Source organism: Leptonychotes weddellii, chromosome 4 (genome assembly GCF_054177405.1).
Source record: "Leptonychotes weddellii isolate Sample4059 chromosome 4, ASM5417740v2, whole genome shotgun sequence".
NCBI lineage: Eukaryota > Metazoa > Chordata > Mammalia > Carnivora > Phocidae > Leptonychotes > Leptonychotes weddellii.
This window is the reverse complement of record NC_138372.1, coordinates 8,402,095-8,423,518: the sequence shown is the minus strand read 5'-3', so window position 1 is coordinate 8,423,518 and position 21,424 is coordinate 8,402,095. Positions and strand designations below refer to the sequence as shown.

The 21,424-nt window shown below is 42.7% G+C and overlaps 1 protein-coding gene and 1 pseudogene across 1 annotated transcript in view; both read right to left on the bottom strand.

Annotated features, from left to right (window-relative positions):
• Positions 1 to 21,424, bottom strand: part of VPS13D (vacuolar protein sorting 13 homolog D) — a 238,051-nt gene that overhangs the window by 159,836 nt on the left and 56,791 nt on the right. The window contains exons 26-32 of the mRNA XM_081816824.1: positions 18,166 to 18,388; positions 13,019 to 13,229; positions 10,726 to 10,897; positions 10,447 to 10,559; positions 7,858 to 8,070; positions 4,316 to 4,581; positions 2,796 to 2,929 (exon numbers count right to left, since the gene is read on the bottom strand). Coding sequence (XP_081672950.1) covers positions 2,796 to 2,929; positions 4,316 to 4,581; positions 7,858 to 8,070; positions 10,447 to 10,559; positions 10,726 to 10,897; positions 13,019 to 13,229; positions 18,166 to 18,388 — 1,332 coding nt within the window. The remainder of the gene's footprint in view (positions 1 to 2,795; positions 2,930 to 4,315; positions 4,582 to 7,857; positions 8,071 to 10,446; positions 10,560 to 10,725; positions 10,898 to 13,018; positions 13,230 to 18,165; positions 18,389 to 21,424) is intronic.
• LOC115938515 (U2 spliceosomal RNA) lies at positions 6,928 to 7,030 on the bottom strand (annotated as a pseudogene).

The window sequence follows — 21,424 nt, the reverse complement described above, 5'->3', positions numbered from 1 at the left end:
CCAAAGGATATAAAAACATAGATTCGAAGGGGTACGTGTTCACAGCAGCATTATCAACAATAGCCAGGGGCACCTGGGTGGCTCAATCAGTTGGGCAGCCCACTCTTGATTTTGGCTCAGGTCATGGTCTCTGGGTCCTGGGATCAAGCCCCGAGTCAGGCTCCATGCTCAGCATGGAGTCTGCTTGAGGATTCTCTCCCTATCCCTCTGCCCCTCCCCCTATTCACTTTTTCTCTCTCTAAAATAAATCTTAAAAAAAAACAAAAAACAAAAAACACTAGCCGAACTATGGAAACAGCCCAAGTGTCCATTGACTGCTGAATGGATAAAGATGTGGGATGTGTGTGTGTGTGTGTGTGTGTATATATATATATATATATATATATATATATAGTGGACTATATTACTCAACCCTCAAAAAGAATGAAATCTGGTGATTTGCAATGACATGGATGGAGCTAGAATGTACTGTGCTAAGTGAAATAAGTCAGTCAGAGAAAAACAAATACCATATGATCTGACTCATATGTGGAATTTTAAAAACAAAACAGAGGAACATATGGGAGGGGGGAAAAGAGAGAGAGAGGGAAACAAACCATAAGAGACTCTTAACGATAGAGAACAAACTGAGGGTTGCCGGAGGGAGGTGGGTGGGGAGGGACCAAATGGGGGATGGGCATTAAGGAGGGCACTTGATACGATGAGCACTGGGTGTTGTATGTAAGTGATGAACCACTGAATTCTACTCCAGAAACCAATATTACACTGTATGTTAACTAACTAGAATTTAAATAAAAATTTGAAAAAAAAGGAAAGAAAAAAAAGAACAGTACAGAAGAAAGCATTCATGTTGGTCTCCCTTGTTTCTTCCCCTTTTTTGGGGGGTGGGGGGCATTTCCTAGTGCTGTTGGAAAACATGTGAAACCAAGCTCCTTTACTATATTCAAAATCAACTCATTTGGCTTCCTTTATAAATTCTCCCCCAGTGATGTACCGGGGCGGCGGTGGGGGGGAGGGGGGTGGTCTTAAAATTTAGATCCAATTGTGCTGCCTGAGGAACAAGACTGAAAGGAATTTCCAGGAATCTCAAATATTTTGCCATATAGTTTTTCTAAGACTTTAGAGCAAAAAAAGTTTCATTTTCCTTTTTTCTTCAGGGCCTTCTGCTACACAAAACTCAGTTGTACCTGACAGTTCATTAATCAATCACCAACATTTTCCATTCAAAGCTGGTACTGGAGAGGCCTGGAAAGCAGACGAACTACAATTTCATGATCAACTCACATCACACCAGCATGTAAATCCTTCCTCTCAAACTGAGGTTTCTTTACATGAGAGAAACAAGTAATCAAGAAGTGAAATCTCTACAGGTTTTATTCAGCTATATCTGATGAGAGAAAAAAGTGTCCATATGCTGCTGACAGTGAAAATAAGTTTTGTTCATTCAACCTCTGAAATACCACTGGGAAGAATAGGGCATGAAGAGTTCAATCATAAAGGGAAAGGAAATGATGAGTAACCTGGACCAAATATTCTAATATTATAACAAGAGGAACGTTAGCGGAGATCACTGGATTAAGAACACTAGAGAGAAATAATAATCTGCCTCATTTCTCCTTCTCTCTCCACAACCCCTGACTTTAAAAGACACAGAGCAGGGCGCCTGGGTGGCTCAGTTGGTTAAGCGACTGCCTTCAGCTCAGGTCATGATCCTGGAGTCCTGGTATCAAGTCCCGCATCGGGCTCCCTGCTTAGCAGGGAGTCTGCTTCTCCCTCTGACCCTCCTCCCTCTCATGTGCTCTCTCTCTCAAATAAAATCTTTAAAAAATAAATAAATAAATAAATAAATAAATAAAAGACACAGAGCAGTTTATACTTAATATTGCATACTGTAATGTTCAGGCTACGAAGACCACTCCAATGCAAAGTATCTCCTTCATGAGATTAAATTAGAGCCTCAAGAGCACTATTAGAGACTCACTCCATTAGGTTATGCATGCCTCTCTACAGATATCCTTTTTTTTTAAATTTTATTATGTTATGTTAATCACCATACATTACATCATTAGTTTTTGATGTAGTGTTCCATGATTCATTGTTTGCGTATAACACCCAGTGCTCCATGCAGAACGTGCCCTCTTTAACACCCATCACCAGCCTAGCCCATGCCCCCACCCCCCTCCCCTCTAGAACCCTCAGTTTGTTTCTCAGAGTCCATAGTCTCTCACGGTTCGTCTCCCCCTCCGATTTCCCCCCCTTCATTTTTCCCTTCCTACCACCTTTTTTTTTTTTTTTTAGAGATATCCTTTTACAGATTAGATATTCCTAAAAGGACTATACATAAAATCCTTCACACCTTTTATAAACAAGTTGCCAAGACCACAAAGCCCTAGGTCTTCACAGAGACAACTCAACGCAGGGATGGTGACGTGGGGAAATGAGGACCACTTCCCCAACTTGACTAATTTGCCCAGTACTAGACCCGTAGATGCTGAGGGCAGGGGAAGGGCCTGACAGAGTACTAGGGACTAGAAGAGTCTCGCCAAACTTCTCAAGGGATGATGTAAGAGCAAGAGGTCCAGTCTCTCGGCATATTTACAGCCTGACACTGGAGGACTGATTTCACATATAAGGATAACCTGGCAGATTTGAGGACAAAATGAAGAGGGGGGGGCCAGAGTTCACTGACTCCATCAATTATTTCCCCTAATGAAAGCTGAGGAGGTAAAATTCTCTTCCAAATGCTTCCTCTTAAGCCAAACATTTCATTTTTTATCGACACATAGACTTCTTACCTCAATGCCAAACAAACTCCCTGAAAAGGGGCGATCGACAAATCGTGGCTTATAGGTGAGCACGGTGGTGCCTTTGAGAATAATGGCATTGGTATCGAAGCAGGACACATCTTCAACCACCACAAACTCCGTGCCTGGAAAGGACAGTATTATCAACCAAGCCAAAGCTGGGAAGCTGGAAAGCACCACGCTGTTGCAAACTAGGCAATGCATTTACACCGGGGGGGTGGGGAACAACACACAACACACAACACATTAGCCAACAAGACTTGTTCTCCAGGATGGTTGTCGACACTCTGCTTCCCTGCCACCCTGAACAAATTCTCTGTATCTGGCCAGGCCCAGCTGAGCCAAAAGAGTACAGCACAGGCAGAAAAGACAGGGATGCAGTTTCTTTTCTCTCTTTAGAATGTATTTTTAAGGGGCGCCTGGGTGGCTCAGTCGGCTAAGCGTCTGCCTTTGGCTCAGGTCATGATCTCAGGGTCCTGGGATCGAGCCCCATGTCAGGCTCCCCGCTCAGCAGTGAGTCTCCTTCTCCCTTGCCCTTTGCCCCTCCTGCCCCCCTCACCCCCCCACTTGTGCTCTGGCTTGCTCTCTCTCTCTCTCTCAAATGAATAAATTAAAAAAAAAATCTTTAGAATGTATTTTTAAGCTAAGTCTCCTGGGAGGACTATGAGATATTTCAGAAGCCCAGGAAATCATCCCTTCTCCAAGCAATGACCTGTTTTAAAATCCCAGAAATAGATACACGTCCTAATGCTGGTCAGGCAGTGGAAAGCACATCATCTACATAGCTGTTCAAGTTGTTTACAAAGAACATATACTAATTTAACGTAGATTTTTTAGAAATTACTAAATGCAGTTTTCTACTCGTTTGTACATGGCAAATTTACTTTTCATTTTCATCAAAATCCATGTTTAGACTGAACTTTTGAAACTAAATCCATTTAAAGCGCACTGCGCTGGCCAGTTTCTTCCAAACCACTGAGCAGTTGTTGGGCTACATCACAAACACAACAGACACACAAATACATACAGATCTACTAGGAGAGTTCGCTAGTTAACAAAAACCACAGTAAATCTGTTTGTAAAGGAACATATTCTTTTTGTAAAGAAAATAACGATCCCCTCACTTGTTTATCTTTACACAGATTTTCACACATCAGATTTGCCTAAACTCAGTAAGGCACATCTGTTAGAGCACTGAAGATCAAACGGAAAATTGAAGCCAGATTTAACACTTGGGGAAAACACCACTGGCCAGGCAGTACTCAAGCTGGGCATGTGCCATGGACAGGCCGAGCAGAGGGCCCAGAACCCTGCAGCCTGAATGTGAGCCAGCAGTTTACACCAGAAAATGGAGGTCAAGAATTTCGACACCTGTTGGTCTCTTGGTCTGTATGCAAATGTGTAAGTGCTCACATCAAAATACAGAGGTGATAGACAAATCATCCTAGAAGATACATATTGAGCCTAACATGCATACTGAGAATCAGTGACTCACACCTACATATGCTCACCTGTTACATTGACCTTGACCTCCAGGTGCCTTTCAGTAGACACAGGAAGAGAAGACCGCTTGGTAACTACTCCACTTTTCACAGTTTTGGGGACTACAGCAGATTCACTGCTAGAGTTACGGTGGCGAGAAGGAGTAACATTAGTCTGTTTCTTAATATCGCTGGGAGTGTGAAGAAAATCATGGACTAGCAGCAGCCAGTCAAATATGAGGAACACGCGCAGATTGTTGAGAACTACCGTAAAACAGGATGAATCCTTCGTAGATCTGCAAGGAAAAAGATTTAAAAAAAAAAAAACAAAAACAGGAAAAGAGAAATGTATTTTATTAACTTGCAAGTATACTACTCAGCATGGGTAGGTGTTTTTCCAGTATTTTTTAAATTGACCACTCTGGGTATCAATAAACTCTAAACATTGGTTTAATAAGATATTCAGTGTGCGTTTTCAAAAGCTAATCACATTTTTATGCTGTAAGAAAGCAGTATAGTGTCATCCAGCAGTTCTCAACCAGGAGTGATTTTGTCCCCCAGGAGACTTCTGGCAGTGTCTGGAGACATCTGTGCTTGTCACAACATGGGGTGGGGGCATGGTTTGTTATGGGCATCTAGTGGGCAGAGGCCAGGGATGCTACTAAACATCCCGCAACGGACAGGACAGCCCCCCAGCAAGGAAGTATCGAACCTAAAATGTCAACAGTGCCGAAGCTGAGAAATCCTGGTGCAGTAGAAAGATCACAGGCTCAAATCCAGTCACTTACAAGTTGTGTTACCTTGGATAAGTCGCCTACCTTCTCTGAGCCTATTTCCTCACTTACAAAATGAGAAATATGAACACTGTAAAAGATAACAGGTGTGTGTTTGGTGAATGTTAGATGCTTTCCCTATAGGCTATTTCAAGATCAGTGAGGCACCCTTTCTTTGATGTTTGGGGGATCACTTCTTTACAAACATCAAATGTACATACTAGTACTAATTCTCCAGCTGGATCTGACCAGAGAGCGCAGATCTTTAGCTTGAGGAGGACAAATAAGATGACATTTATATGTGGGCATAACCCCAAGCACCCCGGAAGTGGCGTTGGCGGAAGGAGAGAGACAATACTGGTTTTGTAGGCCCTATTACCCCAAATTCTCTATTTGAGGTAAAAGCCCAAGGAGGACCCCAAGCCTCGTCTCAAACCCTGGTATGGCCCCACTAGAATATGAGTGGGCAGAAATGGGTAGGACAGAAGGAAAGTGGGCTCAGGACACCTTTATATGGTTTTCTGGGTTGAACTTTGTTCTATGAGCCCAAAAGTGACTCTGGGGCTCCAGCTACTACCCGTACCTGGTTACCTCCCCCCAAAGGGGTTCCTATTCAGCAAAAGCTGATTCTGAGATGTTTTTAAGTCTGGCTTCTCTAGTCTCTTGTTTCTCCTAAACCTGGCTCACTGCCTCTAGAGAAAGGGCACAGTGATGCATGTCTCCCTCATACAGACACAGCATTTTTCACAGAAACACTTTACTCTTTTATATTAGAGAAAAAATGTTGCCCTCAGTAAAATTTTTCCACCCCATTTTGAACATAGATCGTCAGAGTTATGCACTAACTGAAAAGTCAAAGTATGTCTGATACCCTTTTCTGGAAAATATTTCAAGCCTTTAAACACTGTGAAGTGATTTATATTTGACACACAAAATCCCAACAGAAGAGCAATTCTTCTTGAGACACAGAAAGCGTTCAAAAGTTCCAATCAAGAGAACATGTTAACCCCCTCTCACTCACAATGGTATTTCTGTTCACAAGAGCTAAGGTAAGACTTTACCATTTGGCTCCAAGAAATTACACACCTCCAATATATAAACAGAGTAATATTTCAAGGCTCCTTGTATATTAAAAATGTGATCGGTGAGACAACTAGCTGATAGATTAGGAAGCTAGATCAATAATAATATAGCAAACCCAAAAAGAAATTGTTTCTGCAGAAGGACCAAATATTTGGAAGCCTCCTGCTCAGATAAACATCTTCAAACAAAAGAACCGCAAATCACAGCCAGCCTAGCATCCGACTGCAGTCAGCCAGATCATGAGACACGCAGTGGCCACACCTGAGGACTGTCTGAAGGGACGTGGGCGCTAAGATCAAAGGCCCTGGTGCGAGTCCTGACCACTTCACTCATCCACCGTGTGACCTTGGAGAGGTACGCAATGCCCTCCTAGCTTCTATTGCTGCAGCTATAAAATTGGACAGAAGTCACCCACTTTGCAGACTTGCCAGGAGGATTTAAGTATAAAAGTAGGGAGAATGCCTGGCTCCTGGAAGGGCTCAGTAAGAGGCAATGAGCACTCTCATTTCTGAACATCCAAAACGTTCAGGAAAAGGTCTGTCTACTTTGCTAGACTTCCTAAATGCATATGGAGAGCGACCACAACCTCTCCCTAAAAGAAATCTCAACCCTGAGAATTCACTGTGCAGCACACTGAAATGTCAAGTACATTCAAGTATATGAATACAAGAATAATCTTGATCTTTTTTTTCCATGAAGTTTTTCCCAGCCTTCTTATTCACTAGTTTGTATTTACAGCATATCTGGTAACATTAAGCACTAATAGAATAGAACTGGCATTGCTTCCAAAGGTCTCCTTCTGGATTTGCATTGGAGGATTTTAGATCAGATATTAAACTGATAAGAACAGATACTACACTTGATCTTAGCCAAAAGGGCAAGAAGCGATGGAGGATTTTAGATCAAATCTAATTTTTCTCAGTTTTCAGGCCTATCCTCACTTAGCCCTAAAACCTTACAGTAGTGTATCATAAATAACACCAGCTACATCAGTAATAATAATAAGAGCTACCATCTGTGCCAAGCAACAGGTCAGAATTACTTACTTACAGAATTACTGCCTCCACCGTGTGAGGTGGGTACAGTCATCCTCTTCTATCTTACAGAGAAGAAAACTGTGGGTCAAAGTAGCTGAACTCGTCCTAGGACACATAGCCAGAAGGTGGCAGATCAAGGTTTTGAGCCCAGATCTGTACGATTCCAAAACATACACTCATTACACACACACCACTTCCTAGCATAATACCAGGAAGAGAAACATAATCTAGTCCAAAGAGGCTAACACCCTTTTAAATGGAGAAGTGGGTTAGCAAGATGTGTGTAGATAAATCTATAATGCAAGTCAAAACCACCTTCCTTCCTATAATTTCTACAGACCAAACGTCTTCTTTCCCCTTAAACAAGAGTCATTTCTTCCTGCCTCAATTCACTTTACATATTAGAACAGTCTATAGGGAGGTTGATTTTAAGACTCTGGTCTAATTCTAAACTTTTTTTAAGGCAACAGAGACATCTTTTGGCCAATAAATGCAACTGCAATGTGGTAGGAATACTAAGTTAACACGCTGTGAGTGGCACTGGTGAGCCATTTTCTATTTATCTTTTCAGTGACTCCTCAGTCCTGTGATATTCTACAGCTGACAGAGCCTTGGCCCACCGGCCACAAAAGGAAGTTTCTTGATAAAGAAATGCAGAGTCAGGGTCTGGATCCATTACCTGTAATGCAGCTCCATCTGAATGGATCCTTGGGTAGTGCTGCTGTTCCTGGAAGGCTGAAAAATACAGCTGAATACGTTTGTCATGCCAGGACTGGCCTTCTGCCCGGCATAGCGGGTGTCAAAAGCCATCATGGAATGGGAAACCAAGTTAATGGACTTGGTTTGGTTGGAAAAGCTTTCATAGAGCAGTTTACATTTCTTGAAGTCGAATCTAAAAGGGAGAAAGCAGACAAGATACTAAACTCTTCCATTTCACAAAACTAAGTTCAAGACAACAGAACAAAATCATAAGTACACCTGAGTTTTATGAAGGAGAGTAACTTTCACTGATTTTGTTAACAGACTCCTCAAGAAGGACTTAGTGTCACTGTGCCCTCTTACTTTTCATTTCCAGGAAGATGATCTTGTCCACAGGAACTCCATGAGGAATAACGTTATCTACTATGCTCTGGGTGCATTAGCATTCTCCTTTCTCATCTCAAGTCTGAGAAGGCTATATATGTGTAACAATCCCGGAGGGATGTGAAGGGTCCCTTTAGACCTTCATCTGTCAACTCCTAGCCTGCCTGCAGGGTTCTCTCTCCAGAGTCTGCCAAATTTTTATTTAACAACTATAGCTTCCTGGAAGCGACCAGAACAAATAATACTCTTCATATAGAGAAATAATGCAACTGATCCACCAAGAGGAAGCGCATTTGATACTGCCTTTTTTTTTTTAATAACAGAGAAAGCTGCAACGTGCAATTCATAATTTATTCAGTACCATCATGACATTCCGTACAGAATTATTTCATTTTGTAAAAAACTAAGGGCATAGCTAGTCATCAGGAAAAAAAAAAAAAATGCTGGCTTACAAGACAATCTGGGACACAAGCTTCATTATACCATTGATTCAACTGAGTTAGTTATAGGCCAGGATGGATTCTCAAGGGAAAGACAAAGAAGAGAAAGAAAGGAGTGTTTCAGTAGGGAAATTTCTAGACTTTGAAGTCCTATTTTCAAATACTGAACCACTTTTCCAGCCATATGATCTTACACTAGATTAAAAATTCCATCTAGAAAAAGAAGTCATATCTGCCAAACCTCACATGATTGTCAAGAGATCAAAATGAAAAGGTTATCAGGTGTGAAAACACAATGCGGTCTTCAAGGTTCCACACCAGTAATCACAAATTCTTGGTCCACCCAGACCGTGCAAGTGATACACAAAGTGAGTCACCAGGCAAAACACGCCCTATCTAAAGGCAGCCCAAGTTGCTCCTCAGTGAACACATGGGCCCAGTATTGTCAAAGCTTTCAAGAGCTCTGACTCTTAAAAGAGGCGGAAATCCAAACTTTTGATGTCAAGTCCCCCAGTTTTTAAATGTTGGCCGGGGAGGCAGTGAGCAGGGCCGCTCCCCGATTAGCACTGGGTCTCCCCTACTCAGACAACCCCCAGCCTGTACTTCGGACCCCTCTGCACTCTGTGGGACCGTGCTCTAACTCCGTGAGGTGTGCGACACCTTTAAGTGCCATTCAAGACCACTCCGGGACTCTCGTCTTTCTCACTGGCACATCGAGACGCTGGCTGCCCTGTCAGCCACAGTGACCATGGCCACAGAACAGCCTGAGGGCCACCAGGGACACACAGCATCAGGAGAAAAACGTCTTCATTTTTCTCAATCACTGCTGTGTCTGCCTGTCTGTCACCTCCTTTTGCCCCCACCCCGGCAGTTTTTATTTATTATTATTTTTTAAGCTGTCGGTGACACAGCACGGCAGCAAGATTACATTAGGAATGTATTATGATACAACTTTTTCCACTGAAGCCTTACACCTTACCCCACCCCAGGCAACTACCGTACAACTGCGGTGGCCCTTCCGTCTCTCCCAGCACGCGTACAGATACCGCACAAGGCTGAAGGGGTACTCTACAGATACCATTAGCAGCATCAGGAGCTTTCCACGACTGTGGTTCTGGAGTTCAGTGGGGTGGGGACGGGAATGGGCGAAGAGGGGCAGGAGGTACAGGCTTCCAGCTATGGAATGAGTAAGTCACGGGCATCAAGAGTACAACACAAGGGACACAGTCACGGTACTGTAGTAATGTCTTACGGTGACAGATGGTTGGCTGCACCCGTGGTGAGCACAGCAAAACGTACAGAGAAGCTGAATCACAACGTAGTACACGTGAAACTAACATAACGTTGTGTGTCAACAATACAATTTTTTTTAAACCGTGCCGCCATAAAAAAAAAACAAAAAAAACAAACAAAAAAACCCAACGCCAGTAGATTCTTGGGAAAGTTATGCATAATTTCCGCAGCTCTTTCAAACGCATCGGTTTCAGCACCAGGTGTGGAGGTCACTGAAACGCCCTAATAACCTGTCTTTACTGATAAAGCAGTGAATTTAAACTTTGAACAAGCACCACGTAGACCAACCAAAAAGCACTGTGCAGACCACCTCCAGTCGCGGAAGCGAACCTCCGTTCTGCAACCTCTGCTCTAGGCCAAAGCGAATTCCCCTGAAGTGAAACGTGTACTGTTTGCAACACTGTTACACCAGGCCGGTCACGAGGCATAAACCAGTACCATGAGAGTCGTACCTGGCTAAGGACCCAGTACTTTCTTTTCCTTTTGGATCTTTCAGCTCCAGACTTACATTCACCATATCGATGAGGAAGCACATGCATGTGTACACTTCTCCACTGAGAACAGTCTGCAAGAGGAAAATGCCAATCTGAAAAGGGGGTTAATATGTCAAGACAATAATCTGCTTGTTCCATTTCTCTCTGCAGGTGAGCTGGAGGGATCCACGCACGAGGTGGCCATCAGCTAGGACTGCAAGAGTTAAGGGTTACGGGACAGCACGAGGTCTCACTCACGTGAATTCTTGGGTCTTGTAAATCGTAAGGCCGCATAAATTCCTCTATGGGCTCTCCGAGGTTGTTCTCCAATAAACCGCGGATCAGCTTGTATTTGTACAAATCCAGGGAGCAGTGGACTGAGGAGAGGTTGCCATGGATAGATATGTCTGGCACAGTATGACTTATTTCTCTGAGGAAAGGAAAAAAGGTCACTTTAGCAAACAAATCAGCAACTTAACACTGACAAAGCTCACACCCAAACGTAAGAAAGAGCTAAAAGGTACCCGCCTACATTATCCATCAGTTCATTTCCAAATTCCAATAATAAAAATTTCATGTGGCTCCAAAGGAAGCACATGAGCACAACTGAGTGTCCTGCTTCAGCTACAAAAAGCCCCTTTTCTCTTAAAATAGGCATTTATAAAGTCCCCAAATCTGAGTTAGCTAAGTAACTATTAATAAGGAAAAATCTCATGAGATCCAGGAAGAGCTTAAAGATTATAGTTGGGGAGGCAATAAAGAAATGGCAGTCTCTTCATTTAACTCTTCAGATTTCATGATAACTAAAGGTGAACACCAGAGTTTCATACCAAACCTAAATGGGACTTCAGGATAAAGTCTGAATCCATTACTTGTCTCTGCTGAGATGGGCAGGAGTAGGGTTGAGATGCCCGGGTCAGGGGTTAGTATACCTCGTCCCCACACTGAAGAGCTTTTCCCCGACCCTCCCGGGGAGAAGTGGGCACCATGGATCCTGCAGACAGCATGGTCTGCGTATGTAAAGTAGAGGACGGGGTTTGAAAGTAGAGGAATGTAAAAAATTACTTTGCAGAGAAAAACCTATACATGATCAAGTAAAGAAAGAACAGTGATGCAAGCCACACAAAAAGCTGGAAAGGACTACCCGGCGCCCTCTCAGCTTCCTGTTCCTGTGGTGCAAGCAGCTGAGAGGGTATCTCATACTGAGTTACCACCACCTTATTGGGGCAAACAGTATAATCACCTGCACATAAACACTGATGGAAGCGAAGAGGGTCAAATTTACATAATCAGAGTAACAAAGCACATTTTTTGGGGGGAAAGCATTACTTGAAAAGAAAACAAAGTGTTCTATTTCTAAATAATGAAGCTCCTCCTAAGACTGCTAGGCCAGTAAAACCAGAGAGAGCCCATGCCAAGCGTAACTGAGAGCCAGCCAGGGAGCACTCAAGTAACAAGTAAGAATGAAATGCAAAAATCCCAGAGAGAGCAGCTACATGGTGCCGTTAATCCAGAGAGAAACAAAAAATGGCATTAAATGGCTCGCCCAAACCCAAGAACCACGAAGGGAGTGGCCAAAGACGGATTAAAATCACACTCCCCACAAGTAACGAGCCTGCTTGTCAAAATGCGGCAAACAAGAACATCTTCCATTACTTGACAGCCACGCCCCGTCTTTGCCTGTAGTTGAAATGCAAGCGTTGCTGCTTTCTCCAAAATGAATGCCCCAAACAGAGGGGCAATCGTGCCCCGGGTGCAGCAGCTCCCAGCCGTGCGCGTGGACCAGGCCAGCATGAGCACCACCAGGGGACCTTGCTCACGTGTACTGAGGCTCGGCCCTGAGACTCAGGTTCTGCTGGTCTCAGGTCGGGTCTGGGAACATTTATATTCAAGACGTTTCCCGGACGATCCCATGGAAGTAATGACAACTGAAGCAATGCTCTAATCTGCAGAAATGAGCACCCTGTGTTTGAGGCCAATGAAAAGGTAAATTAGAGTCAGCTCATTAGCCTTTATGGAGTACTTTCAGATTGCTTAATGGAGCAAAATGGGCAGAACTGCATCTCAACAGTTTTTCTGATTAAATGGAGCTCCAGGGTAAGTAGCAACACCAGGTCCAGAATCTATTGTGCTTGGAACATATAATCCAAATGTCACCTCTTCCAAAATACTCTCCCTGCCATCACCACCTCCCTACGTCCACCAAAAGCCATGCTACATTCATGCCCCTTCGTCTTTGTTTCCAAGGCCCCAGGGGCAATCCCTTAACACAGTTTATAACACTGAGTCAAACTCTAAATTAGAATCACCTTCTAATTTGCCTTCTTATAGCCCTATATCAACACAACGTAAGCTCCATAAAGACAGGTTTTCCTTCCCATCACAGTAGCCCTCACATCTAGTACCCAGCTGGGACTCAATAAACATTTGCTACATAGAAGAAATAAGTGAAAACCACCTATTCTCTCCCAGACTTACCTTCACAGCACTGATTTCCAAGTGATTAAGATTCTACCTATGATAGACTATTATCCAGATGTAAACCACTCACTTGTCCAAATTCCTTTCCACCTGCAATTTCAGCCGACAAGGCTCAGTGAGGAGACTCCCTCCCGTCTGCCGCACAAAATAGGAAGGGAATACCAGATCTCCACTGCTGTCGTCTGAGGCCTTAGAATACTCTCGTGGGTGTCTCTCAGCAGCAAAGATGTCCATGTCTTGTAGGTCCACGACAATGCAGTCCAGCAGGCAGACGTGGTCTTCTACATGGACCCACGGAAAGAGAGAGAATGAAGAAAGTAAGACCCAGAAAGGACCCGCTCTGAACAAAACTAAAAAGCTAAACAAAGTTCATCCTGTCTTTGGAAAATGTTCAGAACTGTCCACTTCAAAAACCTGAGTGTCCAAAAGTCTCCACTCTGGCACCACGGCCTCCCTATGTCACGCTCCCTGCGCTAGACACTTCCCGTCTGCTCCCCCTCCGTGTCACGCACATGCTGCTGTCCTGAGACACGAGCTGAGCCTGAAGGATTTATGACTGACATGATTGGACAGCCATCCCTCCCAAGGATATCCTACAGGGCTCTCATGTAGAGAGGACGCAACCCAGAGGCTTACAAAGTTTTCCAGCAACGAAATTCTTTTCTCAAACAAATATGTAATCATTTCCGTACCAGCGATCTCATCCAAACCACCATCATTCTGCCTGGCCCCCCAGAAACTCCCCTCCCATATACCTACGCCATTCCCTCTGGCCCTCACAAAACCATTCTGCCCGCAAAATACCTGAGTAATCCTTAAAAAAATAAATGAGCCATAACATTCTCTTCCTCCTACACTTTAATGATTATGCTTAATCCAAAGTTGTTTCTGTAAAACTCCCCCTAAATCCTTATAAAACCCTGCATAAGCCCACTGCCTACTTTTCCAACTTCATCTCAAGCCATTCTGCCCCCTGCTCCTGAAGCCTCAGGCTCACTGGCCTTTGTCTCCCCAAAATTGCCAAGCCCTTCGCTATCTGAACAGCATCACCCTCCCCTCTTGATCTCAGCTGGGTCCTCTCTGTTCTTTCCTCCTGCCCCATTTCATCTTTCCTAGGACATCTCACTGTGTCCACATTTAGGGGCCTGCTTGGCACCTCTCTCATCCCCTACGCAGAGGGGCAGAGTCAAATTATAACATCAGCATTCAGCCCGTACTACACATGTCAGTTCTTCAGACTGAAAAGTCATTTGTGCAAATATTTTTAAAACACCTACTCTGCACCAGTTACTTTTCTAAGTCCAGGACATTATTCTAGGATACAGCAGTGAACAGAACATACAAATACCTTTACCCTCATGAAGCTTATAGTCTAATATAAAATTGTAAATTTATAAATTCTCCACCAAATTAATCTATTTATTTAATATAATCCCAATCAAAATCCGAAAAGGGAATTTTGAGGTATGTGGGGGGGGGGGGAACTTAACAAAATAATTCTGAGTTATTTTATTTTTTTTTTTTTTTTATTTTTTAAAAGATTTTATTTATTTATTTGAGAGAGAGAATGAGACAGAGAGAGAGAGCACGAGACGGGGGAGGATCAGAGGGAGAAGCAGAATCCCCGCTGAGCAGGGAGCCCGATGCGGGACCCGATCCCGGGACTCCAGGATCATGACCTGAGCCGAAGGCAGTCGCTTAACCGACTGAGCCACCCAGGCGCCCGAATTCTGAGTTATTTTAAAAAATAATTAGGGGTATTTGTCCCATGGGATGATAAAACATGGGGAAGGTGTTCCTGAGTGTGTTATCAGAAGCGGAACACACAAAATAAAGTAACAATGGATCTAGCTATATGGAAATTAAAGAGTTCTACAAGACATCATGAACAAAAAGGGCAAAGGAGAAACTGGAAAAAAATTGCAATATATTTGACAGATATTAGGGAAACAGCCCCACTTTATAAAGATTTGAAAATCTGTAAGAAAAGAATACGTGAGTAGGAAAATTGGCAAGGAATGTGATAGGCAATTTACTACAAAAAGAAAATCATCCCAGTATGTATATGAAAATATATCCAACCTCATTAGTCATCAAATAAATGCACATTAAAACACATACACACACAAAATAAATAAATAAATAAATACAGCAGTTCTTTATTTTTTACTATTTTGATAAATACGTGGAAGAGACAAAAGTGGAACTGATCTGGTAGAAGGGGGTGGGGGAGGCGGTAAAGGGTTTCAGAGATTCCCTAGGGTCATCATGGAACCCTAAGGATACACAGAGCAGTTTGAAAACCACTGCTTTAATCCCATCTTAATCACAAACAAAGAAATTCCAGAAACAAACAGCAAACTGGAAAGAGAAATACTTTTGGAGAGAGATCTTTCCATCGATCTCTACAACATCCCAAATCATTTCTCATAGGCATCCGCCTATGCAGAAGGCTGGCCTTCCTCCTACTCATCACTGTCCTCACAGCAATGGCATAAGGTAACAAGTGTCAGGTGGCACTGTGTACGCACCCCCTCCACGCTCCATGCACATTATGTATAGAGACTGGTAGACAGTGTCACTTAGGTTAAGGATTCGGACTCTGAGGTCAAACTGCGTAAGTTCATAGTCCAACTCTGCCACTTACTATCTGCACAGCCCAGGGCAAGTTAAGCTACTTCATCTAAGTCTTGTCTCTTCGTGTGTAAAATGAGAATAAAAATAAAACTCTATAGGAGTGCTACGGGGTCAAATGCAATGATTTATGGAACAACATGCCATGATATCTGGCACACAGTAAGTGTTCAACAACCAGCACTGTGATGATGATTAGGATAATCTCATTTAATCATCAATCCAACCAAAAGCCACTTTCCTGTCACCTCCAGGACCACAAGGGACTACAGGGAGTAGTACCTAGTACCATTATTCCTTGCATAGAACAAAAGACAGGCAACAGCCTTCTCAGTGAGTGTCCCACATCTCTCAAAGCCTTATCGCACTGGACAGATTTTTGTGGTGAATCACATTCTGTTTCCCTCTCTAATTTATCCTATCCATCATCTACCCAGAATACATTTAAAAACCAAAAGGCCAGGGGCGCCTGGTTGGCTCAGTGGGAGGAGCATGCAACTCTTGATCTTGGGGTCCTGAGTTCAAGCCCCATGATGGGTGTAGAGGTAACTTAAATTAAAAAATAAAAATAGGGGCGCCTGGGTGGCTCAGTCGGTTAAGCGTCCGACTCTTGATTTCAGCTCAGGTCATGATCTCAGGGTCATAAGATCAAGCCCCAAGTTGGGTTCCGCACTGGGCACAGAGCCTGCTTAAATAAATTAAATAAAAAAAGATTAAAAAATAAAAATAAATTTAAAAACAAAACAAAAAGGCCAGACTACATCAAAATAAAAAGCTTCTGCACAGCAAAGGAAAGAACAAAACTAAAAGGCAACCTACTGAATGGGAGAATATATTGCAAATGACATATCTGATAAAGGGTTAGTATAAAAACTTATACAACTCAACAAAACCCAAATAATCCAATTTAAGGATGGGCAGAAGACATCAACAGACACTTCCCCAAAGAAGATATCCAGATGGCCAACAGACACATGAAAAGATGCTAACATCACTCATCATCAGGGAAATGTAAATCAAAACTACAATGAACTATCACCTCATGCATGTCAGAATGGTTAAAATCAACAACACAGGAAACAACAGGTGTTGACGAGGATTCGGAGAAAGGGGAACCCTCTTGCACTGCCGGTGGGAATGCGAACTGGTGCAGCCACTCAGGAACCAGTATGGAGGTTCCTCAAAAAATTAAAAATAGAACTACTCCATGATCCAGTAATCACGCTACTGGGTATTTACTCCCAAATACAAAAACACTAATTCAAAGGGATACATGCGCCTAATGTTTATAGCAGTATTTGCAATAGCCAAATTATGATAGCAGTCCAAGTATCCATCAAGTGATGAATGGATAAAGAGGTGGTATATAGGGCTCCTGGGTGGCTCAGTCGGTTAAGCGTCTGCTTTCAGCTCAGGTCATGAACCCAGGGTCCTAGGATCGAGCCCCGTGTCGGGCTCCCTGCTCAGTGGGGAATCTGTTTCTCCCTTCCCTCTGCCACTCCCCCTGCTTGTGCATTCTCTCTGTCTCTCTCTCTCTGTCTCTCTCTCATGCATACAAAAATAAATAAAATCTTAAAAAAAAAAAAGAGGTGATACACACACACACACACACACACACAATAGAACATTACTCAGCCATAAAAAAGAACGAAATCCTGCCATTTACAACAACATGGATGGAGCTAGAGTATTATGCTAAGTGAAATAAGTCAATCAGAGAAAGACAAATACCATATGATCTCATTCCTATGTGGAATTTAAGAAACAAAACAAACAAGCAAAGAAAAAAGGGGGTGGGGAGGGAGAGAGAGAGAGACAAGCCAAGAACCAGACTCTTAACTATAGAGAACTGATGGTTATCAGAAGGGAGGTGGTAGGGGGATGGGTGAAATGGGTGATGGGGATGAAGGAGAGCACCTGTCATGATGAGCACAGGGTGATAAGAAGTGTTGAATCACTGTATTGTACACCTGAAACTAATATAACACTCTATGTTAACATACAAGAATTAAAACAAAAAATTGAATTCAATTTAATTTAATTTAAAAAAAAACCCAAAAGGCCAAAATCAGGCTCTCATCTGGAATGACTAATTCTTAAATTCTAGAGAAGAACACCAATAACTGGATGGCTCCTGTCTTTGCAAAATTGTTACTTACAGTATCTCTGTTGTTACCTAATTCACACTAATATCTTTTAAGAGTTCTTTGTTTTTTTAGAATTAAATAGAATAATAATTAAGTAGAAAACAGTGTCTTGACAGTGACTTGCAAAGATGTGTCTAAGGATGCAGGAATCATTCTAGTTGTACTATCACCATCTTGTGGCAACTACCTTGACCTAAAGGAGAAAGTCCTAAGAGACCATCTAAATCCCTTTATTCACACTGTGTCTTGCTAATTTAACTGTATTTTAGAAGTCACTCACTGCTAAAATCTACATCCTAAGATTCTTAAGCTTTCTAAAGCAATATCAAAATCCGATTATCACTAAAGACCCGCTACCACTCTGATGCATCCCCCTGAGGCAGCTGCCACAGTCTCATGAACTCCCCACTCATGCAGCTCCTTTCTCCTTTTTTACCTGGACTACTGGAAACCTGGCTGGCGGAGGGCGCGGCTTGTTGCCCTTGCTGCTTGGTCGAGGTACTCAGCACAGACTCACTCCTCAGGCCGCCTAGGCTCATCCCAGCAGGAGGCATCATGAACAGCCCCTCGGAACGCATCCCCTTCGGGTCCTCCGTGCTCGTCATTTTCCTCATACTGTGTTTGGGGGTATCCGTTGGGGATGCTGAAGGCACAGATTCCTGGGAAGAAATAAAGTAAAACTAGAAGGCAGGAATGGGGGGTGACTGCATCTTTACTCTCCTGAAAGTCCTATCCTAGTTCCTGGGCTCTTCAAAGACTCTGTGACACTTGGCACTTCCCAAGCCCCCCAAATCCCATAAACAAAAGGGTAACAGGGTCATGACATTTCCTGTCACATGTAATTATTTGCAGAGATGTTACTTATAATTCAACACTTGTTGAAAACTACAGGAATCTTGCAGGAATATATTATCTGTTGGCTTAAGATGCTAACTGTTGGTGGTTTAGTCTAGGTCAAACACAGTGAAAGCAGACCTCTTGGCCCTATCATATGTGTTGTTGCTCTGCTGAAGGGGAGGGGCTTATTATTCTAAGAGAATGTATCTACCGCAATATGGTTCCAATGGAATGAAGCCATGGTTGCGTGTCTGCACTTCCTAGAAGTCACTCCTTTGGGCTTACATTTCTTATCTCTTTAAGTAACTGTGCAAATGGAAAACATAGGAGGCTGGCCATTCCTATTATGTTTCTGTTCAAGGGCATAAAAATTAAGGGCAAATACGGAGTAACATAAATTCTGTAATTCTACTGAAAACACTACACGCTTTTCTTACATACTTAGTACCGTCAGTTCATTGCTAACAGGGGAAATCTTCTTCACCCGAATGATTCCATAACTGACTTTTAAACTCGACCCAAGCCTCCGCGCTACCTATCTGCAGGGCTTCACCACCATCGACCCGCCTTCACAGGGATGTTGGAGGGGAGAGGAAGAACAGGTTTCCTGCCCATATTGCCCTATGTGTTTACTCATCTCAGCATTTGAAAAGGAGATGGTAACACTGTTCTCCTTCCCAGTTATCTTGAGTACAGTGATTTACAAGTAATGGTGAAAAAAAAAAAACACACCAGAAAACAGTTCTTACTTTCCACATTTTTTTTTTTTTGGAAGGCAAATTGCTAGGTAAATGCTCTTATTTAACTATTTCGACATTAAAAACCTTCCCCCTTGCTTAGTTTATTTAAACTCTAGAGAGTAGTTGTTGCTCTTTGACTTGATTCATCTCTACATCCTCTCTGTAGTTGGTTTAAATAAATCAATGGCTTGAGGAGATTAACTCAAAGCTTTTGAAAGGCTGACTTAGAAATTATGGTTTAAGCTCGAGTTGTGGTTGAGAAGAATGAAAGGAAAAGCATATGTAAAAAATCCAAGCCTACACTCATTAAGACATGAATTTGTGTAAAACAATCCCAAACACACTGGAGTCGGGGAACTCAAAGGCAAATAACCCCTCTGTGAGCTTTGATTTCAGGATTATCTCCTGTTCTTTAACCACTGGAATGCACACCACACAAACCTCACACATGCAAATACATTAAAGGGAAAATGTAAATGCAAAGTGATTTTTGGTGAAGAAAGTAATTCTTCACTTCATCTAGACCAACTGAGCTTGACTGTGCCTGTGGAGATGTGAGCTCCACAGATAGGTTTATCTGATCACAAAGACTTCACCAAGCGACACACTCCAAGCAGCCCTTATGGAATTCTACAGAACAATCACTGGCATGTAACAAGATAAAAGTTTTTCTAGGATTTAAGGAAATCAGATCATCAAGATATTACTGCCTAAAGCCAAAAAACCAAAAGAAGTTCCCTTTATGGTCCTTAGGAAGGCCTTCTCTACACAGGAGGGAAGTGACTCATCAAAGGGACAAAAAGGTGATAAGCAGGCTTTCCCAAGTAATGTGGTAAAGAGTTAGTTTTTCAAAGTTTTCTTTTTAAAGCATATGAATGTGAATTGACTGCTGAATCCCATAAGGTTTTTCAGAATAACCAGGAGGCAAAAAGTGTATTATACCTTGAAGAAAGAGCGAGCCGTGTACACACTGCCGCTTAAAATCAAATCCTCAAAAACAAATACAGGAAAAGTCTTTCATTAAAATGCCACAAACTATGTGCTGTTATTTGGCTTATTTAACAAAACAGAAACTCATGTGCAAAAATTTCTTCCAATATTTTGGCAATTCTTAGAGGCTAACATCTGAGTTAGCTCCTGAGCCCATATACAGATAAAACCGATAGAGAACATCAGTCCTTTACCTTTTTAGGAAGGGTAGAAGAACAAAAATGGTATTATTCAACCTGATCACCTATTCTGGTTCTAGCTGATTTCTTCCTAAAAAATTTAGTCCTCAAAACAAAGATTTACCACAAACACAGATATCCTGAAGAACTTACTGTCGGCTCAAAAGACCACTCCAAAGAAGGGATTCAACTCTCCCTTGGGCAGTGATGGCAGGAGAGCTGGAACAAGATGTTGGAACAAAGTATCCCCAGGTGACAGTGAGGACAACCTTCATGTGCAAACACCAAGTTCTGATACATTTGCTTAATATCTAGTCATGTTGGGGCGCCTGGGTGGCTCAGTCGGTTAAGCATCTGCCTTCGGCTCAGGTCATGATCCTGGGGTCCTGGGATCGAGTCCCACATTGAGCTCCCAGCTCAGCGGGGAGTCTGCTTCTCTGTCTCCTTCTGCCACCCTTCCCCCCAGCTCGTGTGCTCTCAAATAAATAAATAAAATCTTTTTAAAAAAATCTAGTCATATTAACTATAAATACCTCACACTAAGAAAATTTTAGAAGCGAGAACTTTTAGAAGCAGGTACCAATCTTTCTTTTCACAAATGGATCTTTCTTTTATGTTCTTTAAGACTCTGGTCAGTGAACAGTAAAATGCTTCTCTCTCAACTGTGAAAACAGACTTTCTTCATAAAGACCCAGGTTACCAGTACTCTACTAGGCCTGCTGTGAAAGACCAGTAGAGACTGATTTTATTTTTACTCTCTTAAAAACCATACCTAAGTGGCAGCCTATATCTCCCTATCAAGGCAGGGAAGGCCTATCATTCCCACAGGAGGTCTACCTACAGTGAGGTCAACAAGCGAGTTCTCAATCAGCTCTGCCTGAAGGCCTGTCTACGAAGCTATGCGGTAAACGTGGTGGCGCTCCGCCCTCCAACGCTGAGCACTGCTGCT